The sequence below is a fragment of the Anopheles coluzzii genome, chromosome 2 (assembly GCF_943734685.1).
Source record: "Anopheles coluzzii chromosome 2, AcolN3, whole genome shotgun sequence".
NCBI lineage: Eukaryota > Metazoa > Arthropoda > Insecta > Diptera > Culicidae > Anopheles > Anopheles coluzzii.
The window spans coordinates 3,353,511-3,377,266 of NC_064670.1; the positions used below are offsets into that span (position 1 = coordinate 3,353,511).

The following is a 23,756-nucleotide window of genomic DNA, read 5'->3' on the forward strand; positions in this document are numbered from 1 at the left end:
CCGAGTAGAGTATATAATGGTGACTCATTATACACGAGACTTATTTGAAAGTTTCTATTTTACTTCATGCAACGCTGTCCCCCGCATTAGTGTGCAAAGTTTTAAAAAGCTCCTTACAACTCCCCAACAACATTAAAGCGATATCGAAACGGGCAGAGATAACAGGTAGCCTTCGCAGGCCATTCATCATCTTTATTGCCCCAGGAGTCAATCTCGTTACGACAGAGCAGCCAGACAGACATTGGCAGACAGGAGACTGGTCACGTGATGGCTCCTTCCTGCCTTTCGTTGGAGATGGAAACCAACGTAAGATTATATTTAGCGGCGAGGTGAAGCTAAATCGGTATCAAGGTTAAGGTGTATAAATACACTCACGCGGGCAAGCTAGGACTTCACACAGGTGTTACTACTTCAAAGAAATGGGCATTCGGTTCGTTATGATAAGGGTGGATTCGCTCCAATGAATCGTTTAATGGCTTTGCACAGATTTTTCGAGGGATCTGTTATTTTTGGAGGCTTACACACATACAAAGCAAAACTTTATACAACATTCAGTAGTTATACAACGTTCGTTGTTTGGCAAGTCAAGGTACAAACAGCTATAAGAGCTGTAAGTATTAGAGTACACATCAAGGAACATGCATCAGGGCACTTTTACACCAGCACAAGTCGTAAGGCTCCTTTCAGAATGTATCGTTACCGAAGAACAAGTATCATATCAAAGTTGGCAGGTTTTAGCAGCATAAGTACTTCGAAACCGTCCCCCACGTTCCATCGCAATGCGACAAGGTTCCGATGTCAAGTCGTGTCAGTGACACATGAGAACTACACACCACCCACCTACCCACCCACACACACACACACACATACACCGAGGGGGCTTAAGGTATTGAGTCAGGTCAAAGGGGACATTCGCCTATGTTAGTTCGGTTGTGGTGGGGCCACACCACGTATGTTAATACCCGCGCTGTGGATCACTTTTGCATAATTTAATGTACAAACGGCACAATCGGCCCTGTCCCCATGCTTATCGGAGTACATTCATTCGCTGATCCTCAGGGGAGCGAATGATTTCAAGTGCCTTGTGAAAGGACACAATGGGGATGTGTATGTGGGCCGGTGCCGAATTCTCGACCAACTTTGGGTCATTTTCTGAAACACGTCCCTCGCACCGAGATCGATAGACGAAAGTTCCCGGAATTTCCCACACACACACACACACACACACACACACACATGCAGACCATGCTTAACCCTCGGCACCGGAAACGCACTATACACACACACACACACACACACAGGCATCCAGCCTTCTTGGATACAAAGGGAGCCTCTGACAAGGCGAAGGAAAGAAGTACTCCTTGGAATTCGGGGAATTGATACAATTTGGAAAATCCATCACCGCGCACATTCGCACGAATCCTTCATCGTTCTTTTCCCCCTACCTGCCGGCTTGCCCTTCTATGCCCTTCGGCCCTTTTCGTGTGTAAATCCACATGATGCTTATCACACGCAATGGGGGAAGCACTAGGCACACGTACATCTACTCACACACACACACATTCACAACAGTGAAACAATAGCAGCACGCTTGCCGTCAGCACCTACCATGGGTTACGTCTCCTAACGAGAGTAGCAACACCAGCACTGCTCTGTCTAACGGGAACGAAATGGAACGATTTGGTTCATTTAATTCTGTTGATTAATTCGCTGAATTGCGCCTTTTTTCGTCGAATGCACGCTCCGCTCCGGTGCTGCCAGAGTGCGACGAGGAGAGTTCGTGATGATGTGCGGTGCCTGTTGGCGCCCGCAGCGTGAGAGAGAGAGCGAGAGGGATCCGACGTATTTTCCCCGAATGCAATCCAGCGTCCTCCACACGCACACACACACAGACACACCAATGCACCTTTGCCGGAGGAGCGAACACACGGTTGATCGGCAATCAGAATGAACTACCGTACGCGTCGACAGTTGAACGAGAAATGTCTGTCGGAGAGAGACCCACAGCAGCTCGAGCCAGGCGTCCCAGCAGCCTGTGAGCATGCGAGTGTGGCGTGTGAGACAGCGCAAGAGTGAGCGAAAGAGAGCAAGCAGTCCGCATGGAGATGGGTGTGTGAGAAAGTGTAGTGTACGTAGGTGCATAGGAGAGAGCTCTTGTTGGACATTCTAATTCCGGGTTTTTAGATGATATACGCTCGGCAAATGGTAAGTTATTTTGCATATAATAACAAATTACAATTACTGTGTGTGGATACGTAAAATTACTTGTTTAAAGTTTGGCGGTGAAAGCGATTCATGACAAAAAGTGTGTCAAAACTTTTTGAAACACCTACTCCAGATGCTCCCGTACGAGCGGGAGAGCAAAAGTGCACGAACGAAAGAGAGCGGCACCGTTTCCCGCAGTTTCCAGAAGAGAACCAACGGCTCAAAAGCGAATGCTGCTCTTTAAATTAAATATTTAATTGCAAAAGTTTCATTGAAACAATTCCAATCGGTTGTTTTAAAGACTCCCCCCGCATTTTACCTGGCTGTGTTACCGTTACTTCATTGATAATTCCGTGAAAAACCAATCCCACTGTACACAAAGCGTCCGGTAGTGAGAGAATGGGCTCATTGGAGAGAAAGAGATAAAGATAGAAAGAGAGAGCACCCGGGTTTTGTGTTGCGATGAGCGCACTCCATTCGTTTTGCAAAACCGCCGGCAACGGAAACGGGAGAGGACGTAAACAAAAATACCAGGAACTCGGGCTATGTCAGCCGGCAAACACGCTGAAAGATGCAACAAGAGCTCACACAAACACTCACACAAAACGCTCCCCCAGAGCGCACGCACGCTGTGAAATGCAATCGCGCCCCTCCCTTCGTTCCGGTGGCGTCTAAATAACCGTTCCTTCGCTTCCTCCCCGTCGCTTGCTACGATGACTGTTGTTTGTTTGCGGTGCCATCGAAACATTCAGCCCAAAACGTAAACACACCAAACCTTCGCTTGTCGACGTTGGCGTTTGTATGCGTTACGGGCGTTGCAGTTAAAAATGATTCCCAAAAAGTGATACAATGTTAGGCGAGTGTTCTTTGAAGAAGCGAAGAGCTCCAGTTCGGTAACATCGATGTGCCCTTAAAATGTAGCGACTGTTTATTTTGTGCCGTCCAACGAGAATCAAAAATCTCATTTTGCAATACACAAAAACCCATCCCTCCGCTGCTCGGTTGCTTCCGTCCGCCCGTACGGTTGTCATCGATTGGCGCGCAGATTTCATGGAAAACATAAACTTTCAGCGCGGTCCATGCACTCCCCTCCAACCAAGGGTCGTCTGGTTGTGGTGGTTCGCACGACGCTGCCACGCTAAATCGCATGCGCAGAACAAACCCACATCGGAGCCGCAACGAGGGTGTGAAGGGTGCTGTTGCGAGGGTGCGAGTCGGCGTTCTGCATCTACCGAGTCAGCAAAACAAAGTAAAGACTGGGACAGAGCAAAAACACTGCGACGTGTTTGGGGCTGGGACGGTCAAGTTCCTGTCGATGGTGGCTGAAGGTGAACCGAAAAGTGTGATCCGCCGCTGCACTACAACAACACCACGGGGTGTTACTTACCGATCTCTTCATCGTGTGGTCGTAAATCATGGCCGTAATAATGCAAACATGCGGCAGACGTTCCCCATATTTGATACAGCTACAGCGTGTAAAGCACCATCTTGGAGCTTCCTGGAAATCGTTAGTACTGGGACGATAGTTTCCTGGAGAGTTTTTCCGGAAACTCCAGCACTGTACATTTCCATTGCAACTATTTTCAACAACTGTGCCAGAGCCGCAGAATATTGTCATCTTCAGGGCTTTTCTTGGTTTCTGGTTGTGCATTCGAGAGAGATGTCCGGTTACGACAGGCCCCGGGAATAGCCCATGGATTACGCTTACGAAACCCAAAAATTTGCGAAGAAATGTCTGGAATCGATAACAGCACAATCCTACCAGCTACGTTCGTTTCTTGCTACGATTCCGCAGCTTCTCGGAACGCCCGAAACGAGCCCAAAGCAACGAGATCAAAGCGAACTGATAGCCGAGCAAACGGAAGGAATTCGCCAAATTTAACTTCCTTCTTCTGCTGCAAACACTCTTCCCAAACTGCTCTACGTTGGTCGCTTTGCTGGGTAAAGACTTTGCACGAGATTGAGGTTTAAACTGGTCGACCGGGGTTATTCTTTTTTAAATAGATCCTCACGCTGCGATTAGACCCACCGAGCGCTTCTAACGAGGCAGCTGACTGTCACACCCGGAGAGCGATCCGGGCAATGGAGGGAAGCGGCAAAGTGTGTGTGTTAAGCACAAACCAGGGGCTGAAATGAAGTTATGATGCTCAGGAAACAGAGCGTTTCCAATTCTAAAGTAAGTGCACCTTCCGATACCTCTTGCCCAGTTCGTGTGCACAGCGAAAAGGACAGCGCACCGAGATGCAGCGCCGCACACGCATGGCATGGAAGGCAACTTTCACTGCAACTGCACCAACCGGGGGCGCTAACGAACGTTGAACGTTCCTTGATCCTTGATCCTTCTAGGAATATGTACGCACCCTGTCCTAGAGGAGGAGGAGGTTTGAGTTCTATTTCACAACCTTCTTCACTCCGTTCCGGTTTGTTTGATGCGAACAACAAATGCATTGCTGGAAAAGGTACCTTTTCTAGCGATGTCCTTTGGCTGCGGGAGAATGTATTGCGCTTAGCTAGTGGTTTTGTTTCTACCGATGGTGAATCGTTTCCTACTTTGTATCACACATTATTAATGTTTTGTACGTATGTGCACGCATTTGATGCTACTTTTTACCATTTGTTTTTACCATCGATGGCAGCATTGGTGCGTGTTTTAAATTCGTGCGAATTCCGGTTGATCGTATGTTTGTTTGCTTAAGTACAGCCGAACCCAGCGGAACATGACATGATGATGCGGGCCATGTAGTGAACGCACACAAGCAAACAACGAACGTAACAACCACTCCACGTTGTACCGCAAACCAACAAAAGGGAACATTGTGACGCATTGCCTCTCCTCTCCGGGGCGTTTCCAGCGATCGTTGGCTGAGTTATAAAAACATGTACACAAACTTTTTTCCCCCGTTTCCCCGCCCTTTTGCCTTTCCTTTGCCGGTTTCGGTCGTTGTCCGATGTGCTAAACAACATTTCGCACCTTGTGTTGCCTCTTCTATTTCGAGAGCCGCTTTCATCCACTCCCCCCATCATTCCGTATCCTCGGGCATGGCTAGCAAACGCGCCCTGCTTTTGTTGCACTTTTATGGTTTGTCTTTTGTTTTTTTCTCTCCTCCGCCCTGTACCGTTCCCACCTTCGTCCTTTTTGAGAACCCGCTGTGAGGAGAAGGTGAGCTTTTGTCGCTTCGCTGAAATTCTGCTGTGCGAGCAGTTTGAGGGCTCTGGTTGTAACAATCGCCACAAACTCGCAAGGACAAAGGGGACTTTACATTTCAATCACCCACCGCACACACACACACACCGCACACACGCATCACACCACTTCGGTCGTATCCTTCCAGGAACAGCAGATCGCCATCATGGCCCAGCTGGTAAGCCCGCAAACCCTGCCCGCTCACACCGAACAATGCCCGGTCCTGATGAATATAGAAAAAAGGACCGCAACACCGGTGGAACGGTTTTAAGCGGAACTGAACGGATGATCCTTACATTGTTGGGCGTAAATGGCGAGAGTGAGCAGCGGGCATGAAGCTTTTCTTTTCGTAATTGAAAATATATATTCCTCCGGTTGCAGGCCACTCCAGAGAAAGGAAGAAAAAAGAAACCCAGGGCTAAATATTTGCCAGGCAGCCGATATTTTGCGGTAGCCAGTTGTTGAGCTTTCCCCGGTAATCTACCTATGGCAATAATATTTACTGGCTTCTGGAGGTTTTTGGTGCGGATTGTAAGGAAATCAATTATGGAAACCAACTCGTTGTTCCGCAGAAACATCTAAGCCCGGCTGGCGGCCCAACCGTTCCGGCGAAATGGCAGGAAATGTTTGCGGAATGGAAATAGCATTTCCAGAAAGTGTGCAATGTGAAGTTAGTTTTTACCGATAACTTGCTGCCCAATTTTTCAATAGAAAGCAAAAGTGGATCTTTGCCTAACAGAAAGTTTTGTGAGGCAAGCAACAATTCACTGTAAATGTGACCGGTTGCTATGTAATTATGGAAGAAATTGATCGATGGAAACAACAGATTGACAGTTTGATCACGTTTCATGACGCTAAAATTGCGAATTTCTTTTCAGAAAGCACACAGTCGTTGCTTTTAATTTTCCATTTACAATTGGTTATAATTTTTGCAATATACATCTACACAGCCTTTGCAAATTGGATAAGCGATTGCTCTATCAGTACAATAATCGATACGATTTAGGTAAATATAGCACACAGCAAACGGTACGGGGTGTCGCTACTCCTATCCGGTGCACTCTAACAGGTAACCGGACCACCTTCGCCTCCACTGGTAATCATGTCAATCAGATCCTGTAGCGAAATGTCGCCCAACATTTCATTGATGGCCGGTTTGAGCTGCTGCTCGATCACCTGCGTTATTGCCTGCTGATTGTTGTTGATCAGACCGGGCACAGCCAGCTCAACCATGCGGTTGAAGGCGAAGCTTGCCACCGGATTCAAGAATATGCCCCTCACATCCGAGCGTACCGACTTGAGCGTTGGGGTGATGACCAAATCGCGAACCTGCAGCTTGTCTCCACTGATGGCAACCGAAGCGCCGCCCTTCACCGTGAGACCTACAAAGGAACAAGCATTGTTAAAACAGCTGACCTAATGTGGGGCATTAAAATCGATTCACTTACCTTTCAAATCGAAGCGGAACGAGCCGAAACGGTTGACAGGGAGCACACCGATTAGCTTCAGCTTCGTCTTGTACTTTCCCTTGGTACGCAGCGCACCGAAGAAGAGCTCAAAGTCCACTCGCAGTTTAAGTGGCTTGACGTCGATCTTTATGATTTCAAACTCGTTCAATCCATCAACGACCACTTTGTTAAGCTCTCCCTTGAATCTGCGAGGTAGAAAGTACACGTTACAATCGATTGCTTAAAATTATTCTATTACAAATACTCACTGGATAAGCCTATCCTTCAGCTCCATTTCGACATGTTCTAGCTCAAATGGGGCCAGCACGGGAACGCCGAGAGCCGGATTGGGACAAACCATCGACTGACGGAAGTCCTCCAGAAACTTGATGATCAGTTCGTTCAGCGCATTATTCCGCGGTTGAGGCAGAAGAAACCCCTCATCCTGGTATTGTTGTGCTCCGGCCAGGCCGACCAGCACGCTACAGGCGACAACTAACAAGATCTTCATCTCGCGAGAACTCGAGCGATTGCACGGTTGTATAGCACTTTAAAACTTAACAACAACGCACTGTTGGCGTTTTGTGTGTCACTTTGCAACGCCACACAACTATCTCTGATGGGTTGCCGTCGCGACTGAAGTGTTTAAATACTGCGCGCAAGACCACCAATACACTCCCCCATCATCATGCTGTCGATTCTTTATCGGCAGTCCCGAAAGGGGGTTGCAAAACTTAACCCACGAGAAATTCCACCCGCTCTCGGTAGGGGCACTTCACGGTGTGGATACTGTGCCAGCGAGTGTGCATTACTATCAGCGAAGCTTCAGGATAATCCCGCTCACATCTTGAACCATTCCGGGAGCTTTGCACGAGAAGCGGTCCCCCAAAACGAGCTACTGCTTCGACCACTTCAGCGCGTTGGGCTTCGCTTATCATGAGCTCCCGATGGAGCCGTGTACATGTACATGGTGGCCGTTGAAGTGCGAGCATGCCGAACTTGACCGATAAGTTTACTTAGCCCAATTTCAAGGATTGCACGATATGGAACTACAACCCGAGGCCAGTCGTTCGACTGCCCAAGGCAAATAGTTTACCTACCACCCGGTCCGAACGGGCGACCTGGAGTGCAACCCAAATAAAAACACAGCCCCGGAACTTTGCTGGCCGACGTAAGCCTTTGAAATGCTCCTAATCAATTAGTCAATGTCAATCGTTTGGGCTGGGTACAATGCTCTCGAGTTGACCGATTTGGAGCATCGTCTATCTAATCAGGCGTGCTGGAGGTTCGTGGTTTGAAGGTGCACCTGCTGAATTTGGACATTGACATCGCATCGAAGACGCAAAAGTTAATCCGGAACGCTGATCTATGCACGTGCTGAGTTGGGTTGTAGAAAAGTTTTTAGATCTTACGAAGTCGAGTAGAAAAGGAACATAAGAATAGATCAATGTTTTGCTGAACCATGTTAGAAACCCTGTTTAAATGTGCAAAACATCATGCAAGTTGGGGAAGCTTGAACGCAACGGTTGCATACAGTTTAATTGTTTACGAGCGTATATTGTATGCAACTTACGTCGACTGATTCAAATGTTCTCCTCACCCTGTGGAAACGGTTGCGTTTATGATTCGAATAATATCCGGTACATCGTATTTCCACAGTATTTCGTTTAGTTTTGATCGAATCTTGGTTCGAATTTTCATCACTATCGCATTGCGATTGCTGCGCAAATACTCCGGTATCTGTCCCGAAACTATCCGATTAAACAGGAAGGTGTTCCATGGTAGTAGCATCACATTTTCAAACTCCACCTGGCTAGATTTCACTGCAAACGAGACTCTAACATCACGCACGAAGAGATATCTTCTCCAAAGATCAAACACTACAGTGCCATGCATTGTAAGTCCTAAAAAGAATGTGATAGAGCATCAGAACATCAGTCGAATTTGATGCAAACGTATCGAAAGGCAATCGTACCACGTAGCTGCAATGAACATTTCCCCGACCGATCGAACGGCACGAATCCAGCTAATTGACCCTTTGCCACATAACGTCCGTTCGTTTGGAGCGATGGAAAGGTCAGTTGGAAATCCAGCTTCCGGTCTGAAATTTGTACATTTAGTGCTGTAACATCGAACACATCCAGCCCGCGTGTGATGCCGTCGTTTAGCTTCGCGCTTAATCTGTTGGAGAAGACAGAAGCGATAAAATAGTTGGATGGAAAAGACTCACCGTGTACGTACCGGAGTATGTTGTTATTAAAATCATTTAGATGAAGTTCCTTCCACGTGAATGGTGCCAGCACGGGTAGATCAAGGAGCGGAAATCCACGAGCCATTTGTTGTCGAAACTTTTCAACAAACTCTAGCGTAAGCTTATTGACCTGAAAAGGTGTTTGTTGAGAACTTCCTGCTGGAAGCGGAACAAGAGAATCTGCCCACGATATGGTTGTGATTAGCACAATGATCCGTAACACAGTAACAAGACTCATTCTGAAAATTAAATAGATTCAACTGAATTTCATTCTAAACTGGACGAAGTAATGGTTCAGAGTCTACTTCGATCCCTCATGGTTCCAATGATCCCTCGTGGCAGATGTTACACAAAGTTAATGCAAAGGAAAGTGAATTTGCGTAAAATCAATTTATTTATAAATGATATATCTAATCCCATCCACCGTTGAGTTGCAGTAGTAGTTATTGCTCCCGTTTTACATAAAGTCTTAACTAGTATTTATTTCTTTAATGCTTCTATGCACGATCCTGATCTATTGTTGCATAGGGATCAGTGCAAATAAATCTTCCAGCGTCATAGTGTTGAGAACAGAATCAGCGATAGGTATGCCTACGCGTGAAATAATATCCGTCACTTCCGGAGCAAAGTTGATAAGCACCGAAGGAATCAGATCCTGAATGACTACGTTGAGCAGATCGGACAGTTCTCCTCCGAGCAGCATTCCCTCGATGTTATTCTACAAACAAAGGTGTACGGTTAAACGGTATGCAACTGCGAGTCTGTGTGTGCAGCTTAAGCCTACCTGCAGCGAACCAAGCCGCACGTTGGCTTTCAGTTCGGGCATGTGCAGGTAACCGGAGGGCAGCTGACGCAGTAGAGCCGTTCCCTGGATGCGTAGATCGCGCGGAGCGACATGGAAGTTGCCCAGCCCGAACACCGGAATCAAACCAAAGAGACGACCATTTGCATCGTAGTGTCCGCGAGCGATCACGTCCGGGAACAGGAAATCGTACCGGAACTCCATCTGCATCACGTTCAGTGTCAGTGTGCCCTGGAACCGATCCAATCCATCGACAAACAGATTGCGCAAAATGGCTGTAAAGCTGAAATAGGGGTGCGTCTACAACGTTGCTGCCCTGTGTCGCACTGCGCTTCTCACCTACTCTAGCAATCCTCCCAAACTTAAGTCCACATCAAGCCGATCAGTCTGCAGTGGAGCCATCACGGGAATGCCGCGTTCCGGGTCACCTGTGCGCAAAAGCTCACGGATATTCTCGAGCAGCTGAGCCAGCGCCTCGTCAAGCGTCGCACGTTGCTCAGGCGCCAGTGCTTCCGGGCGCGAGGGCTGGTGTGGTATAGTGGCAGCATTGCTGGCGACCACGAACAGTGCCACCAGAGCAAAGAAACGACTCATCTGGAAAGCTGAACAACACTTTACACTTGCAGAATGGGAATTGGAATAGGCCAAAGTTGTACTGAAGACTGTAAACAATCGAATCGGCGAACGTATCTTATATTACATTCTGGTATCTTATCGAAGTTCTACTGATTGGGCTTCCGTGGGGGTCATAAGGTGATCAATGGTGATAACTCACACGATGCTCTTTGCACTGGTAGTAATTCGAATGTTATGGGTGTTCCAGATCAGAGTAAGAAGTATTACAGAGAGCATTTCCGAATGAATGGCTGGCATAAACGTTGTTTTTAAATAGATAAAACCAAGATATCAAACCTTAGCCAACAGTTGTCAGCTGTCTGGAATGCGTGAGTATAATATGGAGAGAAACCCTGCATTCTCTAATCGGGATTTGATAAGATATTTCAGAAATCGTTTCCACCAACTTCTTAACCATACACCGGCGCAACACGTTTGTTTTGTTGTATATTTTGCTCCATAATCTTATCAGTTCTACCCTAGACGATTGTTATCGAGTTCGAAACGGTGATCAGAGCACTGTCGCGCTTTAAATCCGCAGACAGCCGAATTAGTACCGGAGCACAATGCGCTGAACAAAGAAATATTCGCCCTCACAAAACGAAGATAGCAACTTCAAATTGTGAAGATAAAGTGAGTTCCAGCACCATTGAACCGATTCGCGTTAGCAATTCGCTGACATTTATTTTACGCAACGGTCAAAAGTCGATCCAGAAACCAACACGGCCCACAGCACACAGCATCATTTACGGGAACAGCAAACCCATCAGGTCCTCCATGGTGCGGGTGGCCAGGAAGCGGTTTGCGATCGGTACGACGAGCGCGTTCAGCAGGTTGGTCATGCCGTCGGGGAAGTTACGCAGCACCGACGGTACAATGTCCTGAATGACGGCGTTCAGCAGATCCGAGAGATCGCCGCCGAGCAGCAGTCCCTGAATGTTGCTCTCGAGCGAACCGATCTGCAGACTGATCGAGAAGTCGGACAGCTTCAGGAAGCCCTGCCCGTTGTCGGTGATGGTGGCAAAGCCGGTCGCTACGACATCGCGTGGGCGCACGGAGAAATCGCCGATACCGAAGATCGGGATCAAACCCCACAGCCGGCCATTGGCATCGTAGAATCCATTAGCACTGATCTCAGCAAAACGGAACTCGAAAGGGAAGCGAAGCGTCGCCAGATCGACCTGCAGCCGGCCCACGAACGTGTCCAGTCCGATAATGTTCATTGGAGTGAAGCGTGCGTCGAACCTTTATGAAGAGGGGTTAGATTTGGTTTCAGTGCGTACGTTTTTTGCAAGTAAATGCACATTCATCGTGTCCCATACTCAAGCAAACCTCCGAACGAGGCATTGATGAACAGGTCCGGATTATGGTAAGGTGCAAGTACAGGCATGCCGGTTTCCGGGTTTCCGGTGCGCATCAGGTCACGCAAGTTCTCCAGAATGCGTCGCATGATCGCATCCAGAATGATGTTCTGTCCAGCGACCTCTGGCGAAGAGGGAGAGAGAGGCATATAACGCAATGTGGCATGAAATTGGGCACTTTGGGCATACACTGAGCCGTTTTAGCACTTACCCTTCACCCCGACGTTGGCCGTCAGAGCCATCAAGGCTACCACAATCAATCCAGCACGCATTTTATGTGTGTTTGTTTGGTCGCTCGAGCTAAAAGCTGAAACTAACAACAATACACTCTGAAACTAACAATTACAAAAGCACTAAACTTGCTGCAACACCTACCTTTTCCTTCGAACGTTGGACAAATAAGCCCCAACATCGGAAGGTCCCCTTTATAGGTTCGAAGACCATTATCGGCTCGAATAATTCAACCATTCTTATCATGTGCTTGGTGACATTTTTGTTTTTCGAGTCCACGGAGCGGGTGCGATTTAGGGCAGGACCGATGCCCAGTTTAGCGAGGGTGGGAGTGATGGTGGAATCGAGTCGAGATAAGCTGGACGAGATTAACCCGAGCCCTTTTGGTAAAGCTTGGCTCTCGTGTCGCACCTGGTCAACTGGACAATCGATTCGATTTGGCTACCGATTGTAAAGCGTGTGCACCTGGGTTGTCGATATCAAAGCAGACGGGCCCACCAAGACAAGCAATAGGTCAGCGTGCTGTGCTGCTACTTAAAGCGTAGTGTGTTTTAGACAGAAAAGCAAGAAAAGCATAGGAGTTTTTGTTGCCGCATCTTTGCCAACCTTTTGTGAGAAATAAATCAACTCAGACAAGCTTTGTTGGCGCCTACGGTCATAAAGCCCGAGTGACATTACCTCCTCGCTGGGGATCATAATGAATTAAGAAAAAAAAACACACACACCACGAAAAACTTTTACTATCTACAGAGACATTTCGCCCATGCTCGGAATGACGTCATTGCTATGGTCGTATGACGTCATGGTTGTGTTCTTTTTTCCCCCCAAACTGTATGTATTCTCTCTTGCAGGAGCATACCGAACCGAGCAATGGCAATCGGAAGAATCTTACCGATTGCTGATGCTTTGGTTGGGAATGCTCTCGCAATGTGCTCCAAACATTGGGAGATAATTCAGTTCCAGTGTACTGATGATACACACTGTGATACGAAAGAGCACGAGAGAGAGAGGCCGCATTTCTAAAACAGGATAACAAGATCATGCGTCAATTTCCCCATGCCCGAAGCGTGCACCACTGTGTGCGGGGAAAACGATGCTAGGATGCTCCCGGCATTCGATAAACATCAGGCTAGTCTTCGGTTCGGTTGGGTGTTTGCAAATTTATTCAAAGTTTCGTTTAATTCTTATCGAGTTTGAAGACAGTTGCATTCGGCAATACACAATAACGTTAGCGTGTTTTGATCCTCCCAATTTCTGACAAAAGATTCGAAACAATTTCATTATTAGTTTACATTAGAGCCCAGTAGCTTTGGTGGACGTTGAATTAAAATATAAGGACACTTTGTGTAGTAAGTAGCTGCATTCCTGTACCGGTTCCAAAGGGTACCAGTGTTCAGTCCTCATGAGTCTGAGAGAATAGGGGGAGTTGAATTCGTGAGATAGCCAGCGAACCAACAGTGAACGCAGAGAGCAGAGCAATTCTGCATCAAGTACCCGAATGGCACACGCACACGCACACACACACGATGACTGTGTGCGGTGGTATTGTTTTTCCGCCCGATGGTAGCTACTTCTCCATCCGAGCAACCCAAGTCCGAGTCGCACGCTGGTTCATTTCCAGTATGAGATAGAACTCGCTACGAAGCGGTTGTGGTGTTTGCGAGTGCTCTGTACGCGTGTGATTAGTGCTTACCTGTGTGGCCTGAGATATCGCTCTGCCAGATTATCGAAGATCTGTGTGCCCTGGTAGGCGTCAGTGAGGAAAATCTCTTTGGAACCACTCCCCCCCCCCCCCCCCCTCCACAACAGTGTCGCAGTGTCGCCTGAGTGTGTGTCGGTGTGCCACGTTTTGGAAGGTTGGTGAGAGCAAAAGGAGTGCTGGGACGAGATACAAGTGCGATGGTAATACAAAACGCTGAGAAAAAAACACGATACAACCGAACACAATAGTTGCTGATGCTTTATTGCGTCTTGGCGCTGCTGCAGTGTACTTGTGAGCGCAAAGAGGTCGTGCGGTTTGTGCTTTCTTCCCCAAGTTATTGCAGAACTGGCCACAGTAAACACACGCAGCGAAAGTCAGTAATTCTGGCGCATTATGAACACCGTGACGCTGGGGGAAAGCGTATTGTGAAACCTTCCGAAAAGAATTCCACTTTCGCTGGAAGCAGATTCCAGCGCTTTTCCATTGCTTCTTGTCTCGCTCACTTTTTCTCTAAAGGCCGACTCTCTTTTGCTGGCGTGCTGGCCTTTGTTCCCGGTCAACAAAACCGGCAGCAGAACCGCTGCATTGGCGAAGCTGCAGGCTGTCTTCGATTGTCTGCTGTGGCCGGTCCTGCGGTCCACCAATCAGTGGTTGATAGTGTGCGTACTACTGCACACACAAACACACACAGTGGGTGACCCAAACCCGACAGGGTCCTTTACGCAGCCTCCCCGCTTTTTCCGGTGTTAAGAGGCACGGCGGCGCCCACCAACTCCCAGCGGGCTAATGAAGCACTCCGACCGTCTTGATTGGACGGTGCGTAGTGTATTGGGAGGTACATTCTACCTTTGCTGCTGCCTGCTAATCACCGCAAACGATGGTGACGTTGAAGATGATGATGATTGTTATTTCGATTCTCCTTGTCCACCCATCTGCATGAGTTACAGGAGCGAAAATTATGCGCTCAATATCTCGAGCTGGCCATAAACAATGCTTTGCACAGCAATGGTCGGTCGGAAGAAGGAAATGGCCCTGGCTCGTGTCCTTGACGGTAAGTCCTTGCGCGATGAACTGTGGATGCGTTGCGCGAGAACATGCAAGGACGGAAAGGGAGGACAGTCCAGCTGTTTGGTTTTGTTGGTGGCACACATGCACACACACACCTTTCACTCGACTTTCCAGGAAAATAGTATGCTGCTGCCCCGATAGACGACGCGTGCGGAGGAGGCCCTCCTAATGGAAATTGGTGGCAAATGGTACACCAGGTCCAAGAGGTTGCGGCACGTCATCTGCAAGCAAAACTTCACTGCAGTAGTTGCTCCGTAGACGGTTTCGTCTTCACACGTGAAGGTGGCATCGACTCGGAAAACTTTGCTCCGCAAAAAGTTGGTACGAACTCCTCCCGTCGCCTTCCTCTCCCTCTTCTGCTCCTAAAATGCTCTCACCACATGTGCGCTGCCTGTGTCCGCTTTGCAAAAAGGCTCGTCCTCGTCCGTAGAAGGCACGGTTACCAACACAGACACAACACAGCTTTAGCCTTGCCAGAATAGGGGTGGGAGAAGTTGGGGGGGGGGGGGGTGTGCGGGGCAGAGAGGATTGGCTTCTCTCGGTAGTAAAAGCTCCTTTCCGTCGCTGAGAGTTCGCGCGCTAGCGCTGTTTCATTCCCGCTTTCACGTCGCGCTCTCAGTATGCACGTTTTCCCCATCAGTTTTTCCGAAAAAACGAGAACGAGAGAGAGCCAGATTTTACTGCCTGCGGGAAAAATGCCAAACAAATTGTGAGAACAGGAGACTGACTCTCTTCTCTCTGAGCAGGAGAAAATGTGTTTGCAGCGGAAAACGGGAGGGAGCATAATTGTCATGCTGTGTGTATCACCGCGCGGGTCAAACCCGTACGTACTTCGGGTGTCCTTTTCTCAGTCAGTCGACCAGTGGAACGGATACCGTTGCGTACTGTGCGACCTTTAGCGAGCCGTAGTGTGCACACAGAACCGGGTTGACGGGTTTGCTTCCGGTTGATTCGCACAGTGTGTTTGGGCAGCTTTTGTGCAAAGGTTGATCCGGATGGCGATAGGGCGATAGGACAGAATTGTGAATTCGAAATCGCCATTGCAACGGTTCGCTGTTTCAGCACAGTTGGCGAACAAAAGTCGGCAAGAAGTTCAAGTTCAAGCAGTGCTCAAAGAACGCAGCGGACCGCGGAACGAAGCCCGAACCATTTGTCCTTGTACACTTTGACCAGACGGGCGGGCGACCAAGAGCGGGCGATAAGGATTGGGTAAAGTTGCCACGCGTAAAGTCCGTGCGCTGGCAGATGATGACGAGAAGGTAGAGCCGCCGTAAGTACACGAGTGAACGAGTTTCGCAAACTTTCTATTCTTGCTTTCCAGCGGTATTGTTCTGTGCGGTGTGTATCGGTACGGCCAGAAATTGGCCACCATTTGTTGTGCTGTGAGTGAAACCTCTAACATTGACGGTGAAAGTTGCTGCAAAGTGTAAAAGTTACAGCGCAACTTACAGAAATCCATTCGGCCGTATCGAATTCGGCGTGGCGCACGGTGGCTTTGTGTGTGCGTTGGTGTGTATTGCGCGAGTTAAGTTTACGCTCTGCGGAATTTGTAGTTTGTCGGTGAACAAAACTATAATCGGTGCGTGTAGTTAAGGTGTATCCCGTGTCCCGTGTATTCTGCATTAACCTGCGACGAAGCAGCACGGTTTGAGCAGCAAGTTGCTGTAGATGAGCAACGCTAGTGGATAGTTCTAGTGGATCATAGGAAAAACTTAGGTAAGTAACGTCACACTTGTATCTTGTAGCAGTTGTCCATTGTTTAAATGTCCTACCCATTCCAATAACCTTTGAACGAACATCCTTATGTTGACTAGTGAGTTCTGAAGAAAGTTTAACAATGCAACAAAAATCAACTTGAGTCATTTAAGTAGTTAATGATTACTTAATATAAATTCTTGAAATTCCCCAGAAAATTCCTTGAAACTTGTTCTTCTTAATGCCTCATTGCGACACAGATCTTAAGGGATGAATAGAAGCTTATTTGCTTGCGAATACATTAGCCAATGGCAATCAAAATTGATGTATCATGGTAAAAGTTTCGGCGAAATAATTCGCCTTAAAAAAGTTGCCTTTTGCTGCAACTCCCCTGTCTCAATACTTCCCCTTCCCTGCCCAACCATTCGCGCGTGAGTGTGCTTTAGCTTCGTTGTACCGAAAAGTAACGAGCCACTCAGATGAACAATGACTCTCTGATGGATACTGATACGTTCGTGAAAAATCGCCCCGTCCCGTCCCCCGGGCGGTCGATTGGAAGGAAAAACATGCATCGCTCATCGTTGTTGACACAGCGTTACACAGCCACATCATCGCACCCAGCATGCTGGTGGGTCCCGGTAAACCGGCCACGCTCCAACACGCCACACCGACACCGTCATGCCAGCAAGGAAGTGCCAGAAATAGCCGAAGCGGTGCTAAATAAATCATTCCACATGCTTCAAACGGGAGGGCGCACACTGGGTTTGAATAATCGATCGAAGGGAAACACATTTTTCCACCTGCCTGTGTGTGTGTGTGTGTGTGTGTGTGGGCCATCAACGCAATTAGGCTGCACGACCAAAAGGATTGGCCTGCTGCTGCTGCTCGGATGGCCAATTCGGGTCCATCTGCATGTGTCTCTGTGTGTGTGTTGTTGTTGAGTTTAATTTCTCCTTCCTGAACGATGTTAGGCGGGGAACGGTGAAGGTTTTAAAGCGTCCACTTACCGTCCTGGTCCAATATTAGCCTCGAGTGCAAGGGTGCGACGACGAACCGGGAGAACGGGAACTCTTTGTGCTGTGGATACAATGCCTCGGAAACGATGGCTACAAAGCTTGCCCGCTTCTTGAGGCACAGCTCCCACCGCTGCCCTGGCCAATGCTCCGTAAACTAAGTACTTGACTGCCCCGCCCGTCGCCGTCATCTTCACCGCCGCCGCCGCCGCACGATAAATGTTTAACCAACGGCGGTTGCAGCGGGAAAACAGTTCACTTTTAAGTATTGTATCGTTTTCGCCCACCTCCGACTTCGCTTTCGCTTTTCGCTCCATGTTGCCATCCACGTGGACAGGATGGAGCTTGAGCTTTCTTAAAAACCCCACTGCCCAGACTTTAACGCCGAGCCCGTCAACGCTCCTGCCTTACGTGCTTTGTTTGCGTGTGTGTGTGTGTGTGTGTGTGTGTGTGTGTGTGTGTGTGTCTGTGAGCCTTCCACACACTCTGCACCGGAAAGAGTCTGTCGGGAGTCACGTACGCAGAAGGACGTACGGAAGACAAATAAACCAGCGAGCAAACAAACAACCCCGAGTGTGTGTGTGTGTACCAAGGGGCAGGCAGCCGGGCTGGGCTGGATGGGTGGCGCACACACCGTATGGCCGTTTCCTCACGGTTCAAGGTTGCAACGGGAAGCGAACTTCTCGCGTAGGAACTGGAAGTGTTTAAATTTTTAATCATCAGTCACCCACTGTACAAACTGCTTGTTCAGGGCGCACACAAAGAGAGTCTGTCACAGCAGCAGCAGCTACATCGTAAAGCGAGCGCGGAGTTGGAAGAGGCCATGAAGGTTTCGACCGAATTGACAATCGTAACATTGTGCCATGGGTTGTTGCCAAGCTTTGTAGTTTTGTGAATGCAATACAAACGTATTGCTGACAAGATTGGCAGGAAACGGAACTGATTTGTGCATGGCATTGGTAAGCTCTTTGGTTTTAGCAAACAATTGTTCGGCTCTAAATTCAATAGCTTGTCTTTGAATTTAAATATAATGTCTCAAACATTGTACAGCATCTTTAAAAACATCTCGAGCTAAATCGATAGCGATTCCGCTGTGGAGTTGTTACTGCGAAGATATTTCCATCAGAAAACATAACTATCAATGCAAATGGTACGTATGGGCCCTCCCCGCTTTAAACCATAAACCGACACTGCTGCTCCCGCTGCAAGCAGCTCAAAAGAATCGTTTATTTTTATATTAAAATCAATAAAACACACAGCAATGGTATTGCCACGCTTAATGGCCTGCCACAGTCGGATCGGAAGAAACCCGTCTGCGCCCAACAGAACTTAAGATAGCAATGCCTTCGCTAAGCATGTCACGCGCTCCCGGGCACTGGACAAAACCCGACTCGATTAAGCCGTGCAAACGTGTGTCTGTGTGTGGGTGAGGTGGATTTGCTGTTGTCATTGAGGCCTACAGGAGGAAATAAAAACCTACCGAGTCGTTTTCGCACGTATGCCAGCCACACTGGCTGCAAAATTGGAACGAGCAAAAGCTCTACCAGCATCGCCCGACAGTGCGGAAGATCAATGCATGAAGGGCGGCCATTTTTTGCCGTTGGCCACAGCATCCGATGGCTGAAACGCATGCACGCTTGCTTTTCTTGCGCTGCTTCCCCCGCCGTCCACCATGTGTGGAAATAATATTAAAAATTTATTGCACGTACTTAATCTCCACTGTCGTCGCACACACACAGTGGGTTTCAGCAGGTTTCAGGGCCCGGGTGGAGGAGAAGTGGGATCAACGTTGTTCTCCCGCACCCGGGTGTATTGTTTATTTCCTACCGCTGTGGAGGATTACTGGTAGAAAATGTTTCGATCAGTGGACACACAAACAAAACTGGGGCACGGGCGAGATGATAGTAGCAAAAGAAAAGCGCCCTTGCTTGGCTTACGATACACGATCCCAGGGGCGGCAATGTCCCTGGCTGGGGAATGTGAGTCCACCGGGAGACTCGGGGAATCGCGGGGTGTAATCGAAACAGACTAGATTGTTGCCGGCATACTGGCCCAGGATGAAGGGACACACCACGGATGGAAGCTAGGGATTTGCACAGGAATATCGGTGTGTTGCGGCCTGCAACATTGTAGCCAAACGCGCAGCGCTTCTGTACGAATAGTTCGTGTGTGGAATATCTACTCAGATGAAGTCGTACTGCTGGCATTGTTGGTGTGCAGCAGTGTGATTTATCTTGCATGTGGTCGTAATAAGATACACCACTGGATGTAACCAGCTTCCATGTGCTTGCCGGTTGGGTTTCACATCTGCTTTGCTTTGCGGTACTGCTGCATATTGCCGGCATTATGGTTTTATTCTTACATTTCATTTTGTAAATTTAAATCATCGTATTGCGCTCAGCTCATAATTAGTAAACATGTATCTTGTATGAAATTAATGGCCGTGAAGCACTTCTTCCTTTTTTGGTCCCTCCAACTAACTGTGTCATTGCGAGCGAGTTAAAACGACTTGTCTTACCCGTTCGTCTGTAGCGATGCTGAGTGGATTCGTTATGCTGCTACTGCTGCTGCTGCTGCGTTCATTGCTCCCGCTGTTAATGAATCGCAAATATTTCCATTACCAAGTGCATTACGATCGAGGAGAAACAGTGCCGTAGCGAACGCTGTGTGTTTGTTAGCTAGCCGAGCGCTTTTTGAAGGTAAATGCCTTACCTTCTGCTTCTCCTTCCCGGGCACGGGCTTCCTTAATAAAGTCAGCATTAAAATGTCGACACCGTCCGCAATCAGCACCACCCAACCCTTCCACCCTCCATGCCCAAGGGCTGGAAATTTACGATCCTGGTTGGATTAAAACATAACGAGAAAATATTTCCGTTTCGTTCCGACGCATTCCCTGGGCGGAAAAGGCGGGGTGCGGCATCTCCTTTGCTTTGGTAGATAGTAGCCGGCAAGCAGTAAAAGCTTGAACAGTAGACGTTACGAACGTCAAGCACGAACAATCTAAAATTTACTGGTGGCGGAGAGGGAGAGCCAGCTGGGAAGTAGTGAAAGCCCATTTGCCGCTGACGAGAACTAATCACAAACAAAGCTACCTCCCGGTGTCTCCCGGCGTCAGCACTTCCGCTGCCGAGCAAAAACGTAGCACGCGTTGGGCACTAACAGGCGGGCGACGCTAGCTCCAACGCGAAAGAAAGTCAAACCCAAACTTCACTGAATGCTCATTTCGTATGCACCAATACAAACGAAATGCGTAACTGTGTGTGTGGTGGCGCATACCAGGCCCAACCGTTCGAGCCAGACGGCAAGCCCCCGGGTTTGACTGACTTCACTCGACCGGGAGAAGTCCATTCGGTTCGGGGTGTTTGGGGTTGTTAGCGCAAACATTTCTATTACCGCCGAGACGCCTAGATGGCATTTTTGGTGACTCTTTCCTACATTTAACTACAAATTCCAAGCCCTGCCCCGTTTGAACACAGCTGACACAGCGTTGCAGACAAGCGAGAAAATGCCAATGGAAAATGTACAACGCCGCTCCGTCGCTTTCACTGTGAACCGTGGTAGAATGCGTGTAAATGACTTTTGTGCTGTATAATTGCTACCAAGACTGTTGCCTGAGGAATTTCAACTGCAACAAAAGTTTGTTAGGTAAAAACAACAAAGCATCAAAGCGTTAAATGGTTATTGCATTGCTCACAGCTTTCGTACTCTCCGTATTGAATAATATGGATTATTACATCCATTTTTATTTTAAATAATAAAAACTTTGTCTGCGCCTGCCAGCATACCGCAGGCCCGCCACCACGGCAGACAAACACACACTGTTTGTTCATTCCTCCAAGGTGTGGTAAAACAATTTCATCTCAAACATTTGATTACTTTCCAACAATGTGCGTGTCGGTATGTGCGAGTGAAGTTGTTTTGTTTCGTTACTTCTCCTCGTGTGTGGCCATGTGAGACGTTCTTTCGGCGTAAATTCAAACCATTCGGTACGCCACACACTTTAAGCCTCATTTCGAAGAGCACAGGCAGTACAGTACAAACGCGAGTACATGCTCTTACACATGCGAAGGGAAGATGGAAGGAAGACCTCGGCAGCCCCAACGCGAAGACGCAAGAGCAAACGTAGCAGATTTTTGCCACTTTTTGCTTGCAATCGGGTTTTTTTCTTTCTCTGCTCCCTTGTTTGCCCTTCATCTCTTTCTATCTTAATTCTCTCCCTCTCTCTCTCTCTGCTTTTCTCGCTCCGATCGAGTGAGCAATGAAATGGAAAAGCTACCTTGACCGAGCAGAGCAGCGGAAAGCGAGTACGTTCAGTATCAAATGACGGGCTTGGCATCGCACCCAAGCCAGTTGGCGGGTGGAAATTGCTAATAGCCTTCAGGCGAGAAAATGGTTTTTCGTTGCGCCTGCAGCACGAATCGTTTGGGGGGGGGGGGAAAAACAAAAACCAAACCACACAAACATCGACAGCGCATCGGAGCGGTGAAGGAAAAAGACGACTCACGCCAAGGTAGGACCACTTGGACACCATATCATTCCACGCTGTGAGTGGTGCGCTGGTGTTTGGTGGCAGCAGCTTGATGGAACGCTCCAAATGATGGGAAACGGAGTCGGTTCCGGTAGTCGTGGTGTGTGTGTGTGTGTGTTTTTTTTTGTTCTACAGCCTTTGTACTACCGTTGTCTTGCACACGGCACGGTACAACCATGCGCCTTTCCCGCCCCCATAAAGATGCGGCTTACCGAAGCGAGGCCAAAAAGTTATCGTTGCGCCCCGAGAAAAAAAACGGAGCCCCCGAGAGCGAAGGAAAATGAAAGCGAATGTAAAACTGAAACGCGCACTTATCTTACGCGCGGAGGGATTTTTCTCAATCATCATTCGGCGGCTGTACGCTTTTGGAGGGGCTTTTTTGCTGCTCCTGTTGTTGCTGTTGCGTGGTGTGCGTGGTTTGTTTTTCTTTCCCCCCTACCCCCCCTCTCCATCGCGTTTCCTTTTTCGCTGGCAGTTGTTTTTGCCCATTTTTTGTGTCTGGAGGCAATCGGGAGTCCCAGCAGAGACCCAATTTCGGAAAGCATGGCAGAGTGGCAGAGAAGCTGCTGCTATATTTTGTGTGCATAATTTTCTGCGTGGGGCAGCATTTTGTTTGCCTTTTTTGGTTTTGCGCTTTGCTGTGCTGTGCGCCAGTCGACAGTCAAAGTCAGACCAATTTCGGGCCAGGTCAGCAGATTGGCCGTGCGACGGAGGCATGGTAGCGCCGAGTGCGCACGTCGGGCGGCGCAAAGATAAAGCAAATACGCACCGAACGGACAAAAAAATAGGCCCCGGATAATAATGGAAGTAATAAAATTTGTTAAATTGCTCTCGAGGCAGCATGATTCAGCGGTTCTGGTGCTGTACAGAATAGGAAGAGGGGAAGGGGCGAGGGCGGCAGGTGCGTTTGGAAGAAGGTCATTTAAAAAATTGAAGCAATTCGATTTTTGTGCAGCATTCGCTTGGGAGTTGACAGGCTTGGAATTAGGGTAGAGATGGCTGAGGGCTGTTTGAGTGATTTGAAAACGGTGGAACGGCTCTGCTTAACGTTTAACGTCTGATTTCGTTGAAACAGAACACGGCGAAGGATCTCTCGAAAACATTATATTAACTAAATTACATTGTTATCCAATCAGAGGGAAAAAAACAAGAAAAATGTTATCCACCTTCCACACCTGCGTTGACATGCTTATAATGATATAACGCCACACAGACTAGCTGCCTGCGGCATTTCATCAACGTAATGGAACTGAAACGCGTATTTTTCTCAACATCCTCCGTATGCCATTCATTGACAAACAAAGCGCCACGGATGCACCAACATTGAAATCCCCATTTGTTGAAGCTTGGAACGAGTGTATCATGCTGCATGCCGGCCAGATTATTATCGATCTTCTGCCATTTGCTAACTGCTGTAAACGTATTTTCCCCGGCAGGAGCTTTCTGCGTGGTCGCTCGATGGCAAACGAATTGGAAAATGTTTGCATCTGCATGCCCCACGTCGCGAGGATGCAGTTGCAACAGTAAATGAGAAAAGGAAATATCATGCAGAAAAGCTTTTGTTGCTTACAGCTCAGCTGTGCACAACACTACGCCCGGGCCATCAGCGCCATTTCCCGTGCATAACCAAAGAGTAAAATAAATCCATTACTC

General features: G+C 48.3%; 5 protein-coding genes across 7 annotated transcripts in view; 1 reads left to right on the plus strand and 4 right to left on the minus strand.

The window, feature by feature from the left end:
- The window catches only part of LOC120949345 (fibroblast growth factor receptor-like), a 29,388-nt gene extending 27,393 nt beyond the window's left edge, over positions 1 to 1,995 (minus strand). The window contains exon 1 of the mRNA XM_040366602.2: positions 1,609 to 1,995. The gene's annotated coding sequence lies outside the window, so the exon portion shown is untranslated. The remainder of the gene's footprint in view (positions 1 to 1,608) is intronic.
- Positions 1,996 to 6,216: 4,221 nt separating this feature from the next.
- On the minus strand, positions 6,217 to 7,462 carry LOC120951757 (uncharacterized). The gene is made up of 3 exons (XM_040370643.2): positions 7,107 to 7,462; positions 6,838 to 7,043; positions 6,217 to 6,771 (listed from the first exon to the last, which is right to left on the minus strand). The coding sequence occupies exons 1-3, from the start codon at positions 7,346 to 7,348 to the stop codon at positions 6,452 to 6,454; spliced, it is 768 nt and encodes a 255-aa protein (XP_040226577.2). The 5' UTR covers positions 7,349 to 7,462; the 3' UTR covers positions 6,217 to 6,451.
- A 2,003-nt stretch (positions 7,463 to 9,465) lies between these two features.
- On the minus strand, positions 9,466 to 11,065 carry LOC120950137 (uncharacterized). The gene is made up of 3 exons (XM_040367932.2): positions 10,234 to 11,065; positions 9,873 to 10,173; positions 9,466 to 9,806 (listed from the first exon to the last, which is right to left on the minus strand). Exons 1-3 carry the CDS (start codon positions 10,482 to 10,484, stop codon positions 9,603 to 9,605), a joined length of 756 nt encoding a protein of 251 aa, XP_040223866.2. The 5' UTR covers positions 10,485 to 11,065; the 3' UTR covers positions 9,466 to 9,602.
- Positions 11,066 to 11,163: 98 nt separating this feature from the next.
- On the minus strand, positions 11,164 to 12,352 carry LOC120952672 (uncharacterized). Of its 2 annotated transcripts, none has more exons than XM_040372123.2 (4): positions 12,242 to 12,352; positions 12,078 to 12,179; positions 11,828 to 11,990; positions 11,164 to 11,750 (listed from the first exon to the last, which is right to left on the minus strand). In XM_040372123.2, exons 1-4 carry the CDS (start codon positions 12,276 to 12,278, stop codon positions 11,252 to 11,254), a joined length of 801 nt encoding a protein of 266 aa, XP_040228057.2. In that variant the 5' UTR covers positions 12,279 to 12,352; the 3' UTR covers positions 11,164 to 11,251. The 2 variants fall into 2 exon arrangements, with proteins under 2 accessions (XP_040228057.2, XP_040228058.2); XM_040372124.2 differs by having other exon boundaries at positions 12,078 to 12,173; positions 12,242 to 12,314.
- Positions 12,353 to 13,698: 1,346 nt separating this feature from the next.
- The window catches only part of LOC120947699 (acetylcholinesterase), a 57,981-nt gene continuing 47,923 nt past the window's right edge, over positions 13,699 to 23,756 (plus strand). For both annotated transcript variants that reach the window (XM_040363279.2, XM_049607353.1), the window contains exons 1-2: positions 13,699 to 13,953; positions 16,189 to 16,583. The gene's annotated coding sequence lies outside the window, so the exon portion shown is untranslated. The remainder of the gene's footprint in view (positions 13,954 to 16,188; positions 16,584 to 23,756) is intronic.

Coding starts and splice junctions, on each gene's coding strand:
- LOC120951757 (XM_040370643.2), bottom strand. CDS start 7,348: ATGAAGATCTTGTTAGTTGTCGCCTGTAGCGTGCTGGTCGGCCTGGCC. Junction 7,044..7,106: donor CTGAAGGATAGGCTTATCCA/GTGAGTATTTGT, acceptor TCTACCTCGCAG/ATTCAAGGGAGAGCTTAACA. Junction 6,772..6,837: donor GTTCCGCTTCGATTTGAAAG/GTAAGTGAATCG, acceptor GTTCCTTTGTAG/GTCTCACGGTGAAGGGCGGC.
- LOC120950137 (XM_040367932.2), bottom strand. CDS start 10,484: ATGAGTCGTTTCTTTGCTCTGGTGGCACTGTTCGTGGTCGCCAGCAAT. Junction 10,174..10,233: donor AGTTTGGGAGGATTGCTAGA/GTAGGTGAGAAG, acceptor CCCCTATTTCAG/CTTTACAGCCATTTTGCGCA. Junction 9,807..9,872: donor TGCGGCTTGGTTCGCTGCAG/GTAGGCTTAAGC, acceptor CTTTGTTTGTAG/AATAACATCGAGGGAATGCT.
- LOC120952672 (XM_040372123.2), bottom strand. CDS start 12,278: ATGTTGGGGCTTATTTGTCCAACGTTCGAAGGAAAAG. Junction 11,991..12,077: donor GGCCAACGTCGGGGTGAAGG/GTAAGTGCTAAA, acceptor CCTCTTCGCCAG/AGGTCGCTGGACAGAACATC. Junction 11,751..11,827: donor TCGTTCGGAGGTTTGCTTGA/GTATGGGACACG, acceptor CTCTTCATAAAG/GTTCGACGCACGCTTCACTC.